The sequence below is a fragment of the Erinaceus europaeus genome, chromosome 7 (assembly GCF_950295315.1).
Source record: "Erinaceus europaeus chromosome 7, mEriEur2.1, whole genome shotgun sequence".
NCBI classification, from domain to species: domain Eukaryota; kingdom Metazoa; phylum Chordata; class Mammalia; order Eulipotyphla; family Erinaceidae; genus Erinaceus; species Erinaceus europaeus.
Window position 1 is genome coordinate 44,022,624 of NC_080168.1, and position 10,860 is coordinate 44,033,483.

The following is a 10,860-nucleotide window of genomic DNA, read 5'->3' on the forward strand; positions in this document are numbered from 1 at the left end:
GTCCAGAATTGAGTATCTTTTCGTGTTCTTTATGCATTATTTTTACAAGCAAAAATTTCTTTTTTGCCTCCAGGGTTATTGCTGGGGCTCAGTGCCTCCAACACAAATCCACTGTTCCTGGAGGCTATTTTTCCCCTTCTGTTGCCCTTGTTTTTGTTTTTTTTTTATCATTGTTGTGGTCATTATTATTGTTGTTATTGATACCGTTGTTGTTGGAGAGGACAGAGAAATCGAGAGAGATGGGGAAGACGGGGAGAGAAAGATAGACACCTGCAGACCTGCTTCACCACCTGTGAAGCGACTCCCCCTGCAAGGCTAAGGGGCTGGAGGCTCAAACCTGGATCCTTAATGCTGGTCCTTGCATAAAAGAACACGAAAAGATACTCAATTCTGGACAGTTTTTGTGTGTGTGTGAGCTTGTAGCCATGTTTTTGTTGGAAGTCGCAGTGCCCTAAAGCCATTTTTTAGGGCACTAAAGCCATTTAGTTGGGGGAACTCACTTTTAGGAGGCTCACCTTCAGACCTACAGCGTGAAGCCCCACCCTCGAAGCAGTTCTGCATCCTCGCTATGAGCCAGCTAAACAATTGCTTTTACAATTTTTAGCCTAGATTATTTTTTCTTTTTTTTTTTTTTTTATCTTTTGTTTATTTGTTGGATAGAGACTGTCAGAAATTGAGAGGGAAGGGGGTGAGAGACAGAGAGACACCTGCAGCACTGCTTCACCACTTGTGAAGCTTTTCCCCTGCAGGTGGGGGCCAGAGGCTCGAACCTGGGCCCTTGCGCACTGCAACGTGCTCAACCAGGTGCGCCACCACCTGGCCTTTAGTCTAGATTATTAAAAGTACATAGTTGATGTTATCGGTGACAGAAATATTTGGTAGGTGCAACAGTTTTTTAATTTGAAATGAGCAGTATATGACTCTTCTTACTTTTATCATTTGCTTCTTAGTTTGTGTCTTTTAAACTAACATATGTGTCTGCTCTTATTTTCCCTGGTTCTTTCAGAAGAGGCTAAAGCAAGCAATGGAGACTTGTCTGACAGCACCGTGTCTGCAGATCCTGTTGTCAAGTGAGACTGATGGTGTGGGCTGCCCTCAAGGAATCATCAGAACTGTGTTAACACCATTGCCAGTGAACTGGATGTTAGTAAGCTCTCGATGAAGTATTTCCTGGTCCCCGTCCCTGGGAAATATTTAGATGTGGCACCTTTTAAAGGCAGTGCTCTCAATTCACTTCATTCTTCTTCCAAAGGTTCTACTTTTGAAGGCTGAGAATGAGATTTTTTTTTTTTTCCATTGGCATTTTGCCTGGATTTAGTCTAGATGTTCCTAGGGACAGTAACTCGAAGTGAAGTCACAGAAGGGCAAATGCACATTCCCAGACTGCCACCTCAGATCTCTTGTAATCCCCATGAATGTATGTAACTTGTACTTGCTTAGATCTCTGATCTGTACGTGTCTCTGTTATTGGCACCACAATACAGATCTACTATGTGCAGCCAGTAAATACACTAGACACAAAATTGAGCCTGAAATTGATGAAGCGTACGTTCTCAGTATCCTTCAGAGAGACGTTCTCAGTATATTTCAGAGAGGAATACAGGAGGATGGTTCTGCTGCTTGAGGGGGAAGCACATGATGCTGTGTGCCTTCTATGGACAGTGTAAGCTGGTTCCTTGTTAATTTCATGTGACTTACAAGGGCTGCTGGTGCCATTGGCAAGACATTGCTGACTAGTTTACATGGCTTTGACCTCCAACATTTAACCTCCAGCAGCTGCTTTCAATTTAAGATTAATTTAATATTCCAGTTGAAAGAAAATTGAGATAAAGCCATAGAATCCTGCTTGAAGCTTTTCTTTTGGTTGAAGACACTACGTGTGATACTGGAGAAAACGGAATGAATTCTTAGTCTACATCCAAACTCAGGTTTTTTTCTGATTTAAGTTGAATTGAAATCTTATCAATGGCAGACGTTCTGTAAAAGTATAATTTAAGACATCAGATTAAGCACTGTGCAGGCTTTTAAAAAATTACCACTGTGAGAACAAAGTTCTAATCAATAAATCATTTATTGATTTTAAAAGTACAGAAAGATTTTGAGTAAATTTAATTCCCTTTAGACTATTATCTTTACTTTTATAAAGATTGTCACATAATAGACAATGGTTAGTTGCTATCTCCAGTCTTTTAATATAATACAATGATACCTTTACAGCTAGGAAAAAATGTTTAAATTTACATGTAATATGAACTCTCGTGGAAATATTTGATTTTTCCATTGTATTTGCCTACGAAGCATTTTGTTATATAAATCCTGCAAATCTAACATTGCTATCTCATTCTTGCTTTTAGAATTGGCACACAATGCCCTCTCCATATATTCTGGATTTGGTTAGAGTAGCTTTTCCACCCTTTAAGATAAATCTTTTACTTTTAAAAGTGAAAAGAAACAGTAGGAAATGTTATTGTCTATTATGTAAACAGGACATAACAGAACTGTGGGTGATGGATTAATCCTTATAAGGCACTTAATATTAGTAATTCATATTCACTGTAGAGGTGGCCCTAAAGCATGCTGCATAATTAATAATTTATATTTTTATTGTAAATGTTTATATTAATAATCTTGAGTTTGAGTGTATCAATTTTATTACCATTTCTTAGCCAACTATATTTTGTTTTGTTTTTATTGTCTAACTTCCCTAAAATCATCTCATTATTTAATAGGTGTAAAAATGTAATTACAAGATAGTCACATGTCTGTTCATGAGCCCTGTGTGTCAGTTATTTTATACTATACAGAAGATACTATACAGAAGTCCTGTACTATCTTCATGGATACCTACAAATGAGAAGAAAGTGACAGGTTACTATTTCGCCTTTAGTACAAAATAATGTCACTGCAGACTGGATAGTTTTAATAAGTATAGGTATTTGAAATAAAATACCTGAAAAGGTTCAGCTGCAAAGGAAAAGGGCCTGAGTGTATCCATACTTAATAAGCAATTTAGGGTGATGGTTTGACTTGCTAACACATAATGTTGATATTTTCATTTTTTAGATATTCTGTAATTTAAAAATGGGGAGCAGTTGTTGAAAGTTCTCAGAAAACTTAATAGTGTTCAAATTCTCAGGAATTAAGGACTAACCATAGCATTGTCACTTCTAATTACATTTTGTAAAAGATGGCAAGTTTGTTATCCCACTTGAGTGGGCCCCCCCCCCCACTTCTAAGAGAAACAATATGTGTAAGAAAACATTAATAAATACAGTTTCAAATACTTATTTGCCCTGGATATTTATGCTCAAAATTGAATGTCTTAAACCAGCAGTTCTCTGTGTTAATGATTTTTTTTTTGTTCCATTTAACAAAATACTGAATATTTTTAAATAAATGTTTGCATGCATGTAGGCTAACATTTTCTAGTGTAAGATTGGTATTGGCTCCTCTCCATGCATACCAGGTGAAGAACTTGCAAGACTGCTTAGTTTTAGACTCTGATCCTTGGCAGGGTGTATTAGTTTGCAGGATTAATGTTATACATAACTCTAGTACCACTAGAAGACATGAATTGAAGTCAAACAATAATAAGAGCCTTTTCATTTCTATACTTGGAGTCAAGAGACATGAGTCTTTCAAATACCATACATTACCACAGCAGGTTTTTTGTTTGTTTGTTTTTTAAATTAGATATGGTGGGGAGTTGGGCGGTAGCACAGCTGGTTAAGCGCATGTGGCGTGAAGCTCAAGGACTGGTTCCAGCCTCTGGCTCCCCACCTGCAGGGGAGTTGCTTCACAAGCAGTGAAGTAGGTCTTCAGGTGTCTGTCTTTCTCTCCCTCACTCTGTCTTCCCCTCCCCTCTCCATTTCTCTCTGTCCTATCCAACAACGATGACATCATAACAACAATAATAACTACAACAATAAAAAAACAAGGGCGACAAAAGGGGAAATAAATAAAAAATTAGATATGGTTACTGTTCCTTTTTTTTTTCTTCTACTGAGTAGTAACTTTGTAAGGATGTGGGAAAGGTAATACTGTCACCTGTGTCATGTTATTTTATACTGACTGTTCATTGTAAGAGGTAGACATTAACTAATTTTTGTTTTTATTTTACTTGTTTTTTTAAAGATTTATTCATGAGAAAGATTCATTTATTCATGAGAAAGATAGGAAGAGAGAGAGAGAGAGAAAAAGAACCAGACATCCCTCTGGTGCATGTGCTGCTGAGGATTGAACCAGTCTTGGGACATTTTTATTTTTGTTTCAGAAAGAGACCCACAGCATTGGAGGCACTACAGTGGTGTTCCCACCTATCACCAGGATTTGAACCCAGGTCCTGGGGATGGCACAGCATGTGAGCTATCTTGCACACACACCCCTTTTTTTTTTTTTTTTTTACATGTTAGGAACAATTTAATAGATTGCCAGACTTCAGATTTAAAGGAAGAATTTACGTGAAAATGTTTTAAATACTATGTGGAGTCAGGACTATGTAGTAAACTCAGGGTGGTGGCCAGGTTAAAGTTTATTCAAAAATGAATTTTTACATAATGTTTTAATAAAATCAGATTGGGCAAGCAAATCAATAACTTGTTCTATTTTAATAATTTTGTTCTTTCTTACCATCTATCTAGTTTACCTAAGAGATAAGTCCAGCTGTTTTTATTAATGGAAACACTCAGGAAAATGGATGAAATTTACCTTCCAACCCATATAGATATGGTGTTGTAAGTTTGAGATTATCTTTAAGGACTGTATTTTTTATAACATGATGTGTGTGTACCATAAATTGAGTTCATTTGTATAAAGCTCCTTATTAAGAAACAGTGAATTACTAGGGACTGGCGGCTCACCTGGTAGAGTGTACGTCCTACTATGTGTGACGACTAAGGCTCAGGTTCCCCCTTCCACCTCCAAGGGGAAGCTTTGAGCTGTGGAGCAGTGCTGCAGGTCTCTCTCCTCTCTTGTCTCTCGCCCTCTATTTAAGAAATAATAAATTACTATAAATAATAGCTTTTATAAAGAGAAATATACTTGGCATGTGCCAGCTGCTACATTGTTTCATGTGAAAAATTAAAAAAAATTTTTAAAAAAATATTTTATTTATTTATTCCCTTTTGTTGCCCTTGTTGTTTTATTGTTGTAGTTATTGTTGTTGTCGTTGTTGGATAGGACAGAGAGAAATGGAGAGAGGAGGGGAAGACAGAGAGGAGGAGAGAAAGAGACACCTGCAGACCTGCTTCACCGCCTGTGAAGCAACTCCCCTGCAGGTGGGGAGCCGGGGTTCAAACCGGGATCTTTATGCCGGTCCTTGTGCTTTGCGCCACCTGCGCTTAACCCGCTGGATTTTTAAAAATTTAATTAGGGGTCAGGTGGTGGTGCACACAGTAGAGCACATGCATTATCATGTGCTTTGGGTTCAAGCCCCAGCCCCTACCTGCAGAGGGGGAGTTTCACCAGCCAGGATGGAGCAGTACTCCAGGTACCCCTTTCTCCCTCTATCAATAACCACCAGGAATGGTAGAATTATCATGTAGGCACTGAGTCACAGCAATAACCCTGGTGACCAGAAAAAAAAAATAATAAAGATTGATGTTAATGAGAGGAACAGAAGGAAGCCACAGCTTCACTCTGGTATGTGTAGTGCCAGGGATCAAACTTAGGGCCTTAACCTCTTAAGTCCTGTACTTTCCTTACTAAGCGACATCCCCAGGCACTAGCTACACAATTTGAATGTAAGTAATCTGTATCTGGCTTAGTGGGTCTTATAAGAACAATCCCATTTTATTTTGTTTAAAAATGTTTGACAGGTATGCATATGATTTTTATTATCTTTTTGGAGAGGGATAGACAGAAATTGAGAGGGATGGGGGAGATAGAAACACCTGCAGCACTGCTTCACCACTTGTAAAGCTTTCTCTGAACAGTGATCTGGTAAAAAACAAAACAAAATCTTCATTTTGGGGGGTAGATAGCATAATAGTAAAGCTTTCCCCCTGCAAGTAGGGACCAGGAGCTCGAACCCGGGTCCTTGTGCATTGTAACATGCAGTCAGCCACGTGCACCACCACCTGGCCTCTGGTATATAGTTTTCTTAATTGCAGTATAGTTGACATTTGTAACAGATCATCTTTCCATTTAGGTTGCCTTTCACTGGATGATTCCCTTGACTGTGCAGAACTGTTTTAGTTTTGGCATCCCACTTGTTTTGCCTTTGCTTGTGATATCACATCAAAAAAAAAAAAATACTGGGTGGGGGAGATAACATAATGGTAATGCAAATAGACTGTCATGTCTGAGGCTTCAAGGTCCCAGATTCAGTCCCTGCACCACCATTAGAGCTGAGCAGTGCTCTGGTTAAAAAAAAAAAAAAATATATATATATATGTATATGTATATGTATATGTATATGTATATGTATATGTATATGTATATATACTGCAATATGTATCAAAGGACTTTTTCTAGTTTTATGGTTTCTAGTTTTACGGTCTATGCATGGACTTACTTCTGGGCCCTCCAGAAGTAAGTTGATCTGTGACGGTTTTTGTGTCAACACCAGTGTTAGTTACTATAGATTTTGTAACATGGCTTGAAGTCAGGGAGTATGACATCTTTAGCTTTGTTCTGCTCAAGTAACTTTGGCTTTTATGGGGTCTTTTGTGGTCCCATGCAAGTCTTAGGGCTGTTCTACTTCTGTGAAAAATACCATTGACATTTTTGATAAGAATTATATACAATCTGTAGACTGTGTGGTTAGTGTGAATATTTTAATAGTATTCTTTCAGTTCATGACCACTGACAGTCCTTGGATTTATGTCATCTCCAATTTTTTTTATCAATGTTTAGACTAAAAAATGTAGTCTCTAATCTCCATGTTTAAATGTACTCCTAGGTGTTTTTTTGTTTGTTTTGTTTTTGGTACAAATGTACACAAGAATCTCCTTGATCTTTCTTATAGTTGCTAGTGTATAAAAAAATGCAGCTGGTATCTACACATTGATTCTGTATGCTGGCACTTCACATTCTAACAAGTGCATGCACGTGCACTGCTCAAGTTTGTTTTTTTTTTAAGATTTTTTAATATTTATTTCCTTTTTGTTGCCCTTGTTTTTATTGTTGTAGTTATTATTCTTGTTGATATCGTTGTTGTTGGATAGGACAGAGAGAAATGGAGAAAGGAGGGGAAGACAGAGGGGGAGAGAAAAATAGACACCTGCAGACCTGCTTCACTGCTTGTGAAGTGACTCCCCTGCAGGTGGGGAGCCGGGGGCTTGAACCGGGATCCTTAGGCCGGTCCTTGTGCTTTGCGCCATGTGTGCTTAACCCACTGTGCTAACGCCTGACTCCCTTAAGTTTTTTTTTTTAATATCTGTGTTAATGCCAAGAACACATTTAAAAAATATATTTATTCCCTTTTGTTGCCCTTGTTTTATTGTTGTAGTTGTTGTTGATGATGCCATCATTGTTGGATAGGACAGAGAGAAATGGAGAGAGGAGGGGAGGACATAGAGGGGGAGAGAAAGATAGACACCTGCAGACCTGCTTCACTGCTTGTGAAGCGACTCTTACAGGAGCTCGAACCAGGATCCTAAGCTGGTCCTTGCGCTTTGCACCACCTGTGATTAACCTGCTGTGCTACCGCCCGACTCCCAAGTTTTTGTTTTTTAATTTAATTAATAAGAGGGAGAGAGACTCAGCATCAGTCTGGCATATATATTGCTGGATACTAAACACATTCTCCATCGCACCACTTGCTGGGCCACTGTTTAGGGTTTTTTATACGTACCATTTCATCTGCAGATATTGTTTCACTTCTTCCTGTAAGATTTGGGTGTCTTTTATTATTTTTTTCTACCTGAGAACAATGATAGGATAGGACTTCCAGTATTTTTTTTTAAATATACTTATTTATTGGGTAGAGACAGAGAGAAACTGAGGGATGGGGATAGAGAAGGGAGCGACACACCTGCAGCCCTGCATTACCCCTGCAGGTGGAGATCAGGGGCTTGAACCTGGGCCCTTGCACACTGTAATGTGTGCACTTAACTAAGTGTGCCACCAGCTGGTCCCACTTCCAGCATTTTTATTGAATACAAGCAGTCTAAGTGGGCATTGTTGCCTCATTGCTGAAGTCACTAAAGAAAACTTTTTAGTTGTTCACTGTTGGATATGTTAACTATAGGCCTTGTGCAAGGTAAGAACTACTTTTTCAACGTCAACTACATGTAGACAATGTAAGTGAGGTCCTGTCTTCCCTAAAGAAGGTAGTCTGCTGGGGATAAACAAACATGGGTAATGCTGGGACATAAAAAAAAAAAGTCCAAGGGGAGTCGGGCGGTAGCACAGTGTTGTTTAAGCTCACGTGGCGCAAAGCGCAAGGACCGGCGTTAAGAATCCCAGTTCGAGCCCCCAGCTCCCCACCTGCAGGGGAGTCACTTCACAGGCGGTGAAGCAGGTCTGCAGGTGTCTATCTTTCTCTCCCCCTCTCTGCCTTCCCCTCCTCTCTCCATTTCTCTCTGTCCTATCCAACAACATCAGTAACTACAACAATAAAACAAAGGCAACAAAAGGGAATAAATAAATATTTTTTTTAAATGTCCATCTTTATACCTTCCATCTTCACACCTTATAGTGTTTAATGGCACATATGAATGTTTAATGGCATTTGCTAATGTTTCAGAGTGCTTTTTATTTTTAAAGTTTTTACTGTATTTATTGGATAGAACAACCAGAAATCAAGAGGGATGAAGGTGATAGAGAGGGAGAGAGACAGAGAAACAACTGCAGCACTGCTTTACCACTTGCAAAGCTTTCCCCATCCAGGTGGGGATCAGGGGTTCAAACCCAGGTCCTTCCTTGCACATTGTAACATCATAGTGCATTCATACATCTGCTGATAGTATGCATTTCAGTAATCTGAGAAAAAAGATATCCAGTGTTTCTAAATTAAAATTTTTTATTCAAAACATAAACTGCATTGTAAAGGACATATACTATCTCCATAGTGTTTAGAGAATAAGTCTGGAACACTCAGGTGTTCGCTGTGTCGGTGGCGAGACTGTTAACTGCCATAACTTCTGGACACTCCATTGTTCCCTTGCACATTTCAGTTCCTTCTTTCCAGTGGAAACCATGTGCAGAATTTTGGTGGTAAGTATTCCTTTGATTTTTCTTCAGTATTTGATGTATGGCTATCTTTCTAGGTAGTGTGGTGTTTTGCATGTTTTAATCCATGTGAGTGGATTCTTTGTTGTATAACTTCTTTAATTCTTACATTGGAGAATCACCCACATTGCTTTTTTCCCCCTCTAGTGTTCATTCTGTTACATAAAAACACAAGACTATCTAACCTCTTGGTTGACAGCATTCAGATTACTTCCAAGTTAGGGATACTGTGAACAGTCACAGTCATGTGTGTTTCTGGTTACATGTTTAGGGTCTTTCCATATTAAGTATGCTTAAGTGGAGCAGCTAGGTAGTAGGGCAGGTATGCTTGCAAGTTTACCACATAAAATGCCACCAGTGGACAAGTGCTCCTTGAGAGTCCCCACAGCCAAATGTCTGCAGCCTGGCAAATACTGAGCTATAGGCAGAGTCATGACCTATTTCCTATGCAAAAATGCATCATGACTTTCCTGACAACCCAGTGTATCTCAATGTGACTTTAATTTTATTCTCACTAAGAGAGTGCACATATGTTAAAAGCTGTTTTTTTTTTTCTCCTGCTGTGGTCCAACTGTGTCTCCCCCCCCCCCCCCCCAGATAAGTGAGACAGAGAGAGGAAGACACAGCACTGAAGCTTCCTCCAGTGTGGTGAGGGCTGAGATTGGACCTGTGTCACGCACATGGCAAAGCAAGTGCAGTATCCAGATGAGTCATCTGCCAGCCCCAGTTTATCTTTTACTGATATATTTTATTTTATAAGTTTATACGTTCTGGATGCTAGTTTTTTGTTGGTCATGTGTGTTTACTCAGTTAATTTTCATTTCATTCTCTGTAGTGTTTCCCCCCCAGAGCGCCGCTCAGCTCTGGTTTATGATGGTGCTAAGGATTGAACTTGGGACTTCAGAGCCTCAGGCTCAAGGGTTTTTGCATAACCATTATATTATCTTCCCTCTCTGTAGTATTTTTAATATATGGAGTTCAGTCTTTTGGTATCAGATTTGCATGTTTAAGCCACATATTTTTAAAAATATGTATTTATTTATTTTCCCTTTTGTTGCCCTTGTTATTTTATTGTTGTAGTTATTGTTGTTGTTACTGATATTGTCGTTGTTGGATATGACAGAGAGAAATGGAGAGGGGAGGGGAAGACAAACACCTGCAGACCCGATTCACCACTTGTGAAGCGACTCCTCTGCAGGTGGGGAGCCAGGCCTTGAACTGGGGTCCTTACGTGAGTCTTTGCGCGAGTCCTTGCGCCTTGTGCCACATATGCTTAACCCTCTGCGCTACCACCCAACTCCTGACATATTCTTAAGTGTGTTTTATCATTTAATCTTTGTTTCCAACCTAATAGTTGCTTATGACTCAAGATGCTTCCCCTCCACCCTAAACAGTTTAAGGGCTATGGATCTTACTGTCAGTTGAATTTACTGATCTCGTAAGAGTTATGTATAACCTCATACTGGTTTAAACCAGTTCACTGTCTCTGGTGGTGTAGTAGTGGGTTGTTTTGATACTTTGGGGTTGTTTTTATTAATCCACCTTTTAAAACACTTGGTAATGGAATCACATTATTTCACTCATGTTTACTAGAATTATATGCTGTGCAATGATTTCATTAGATTTACAGATATAACTTCAGTTTTTTTCCATGGATGAAAATAACCACAAACAGCCAAAAAAAAA

General features: G+C 39.0%; 1 protein-coding gene across 1 annotated transcript in view; it reads left to right on the plus strand.

The window, feature by feature from the left end:
• Positions 1-3,283, plus strand: part of WASHC4 (WASH complex subunit 4) — a 59,894-nt gene extending 56,611 nt beyond the window's left edge. Inside the window, exon 33 of the mRNA XM_007533031.3 lies at positions 1,007-3,283. Within this exon, the coding sequence (XP_007533093.1) occupies positions 1,007-1,074 (68 nt within the window). The 3' untranslated portion in view covers positions 1,075-3,283. The remainder of the gene's footprint in view (positions 1-1,006) is intronic.
• The last annotated feature ends 7,577 nt before the right edge of the window (positions 3,284-10,860 follow it).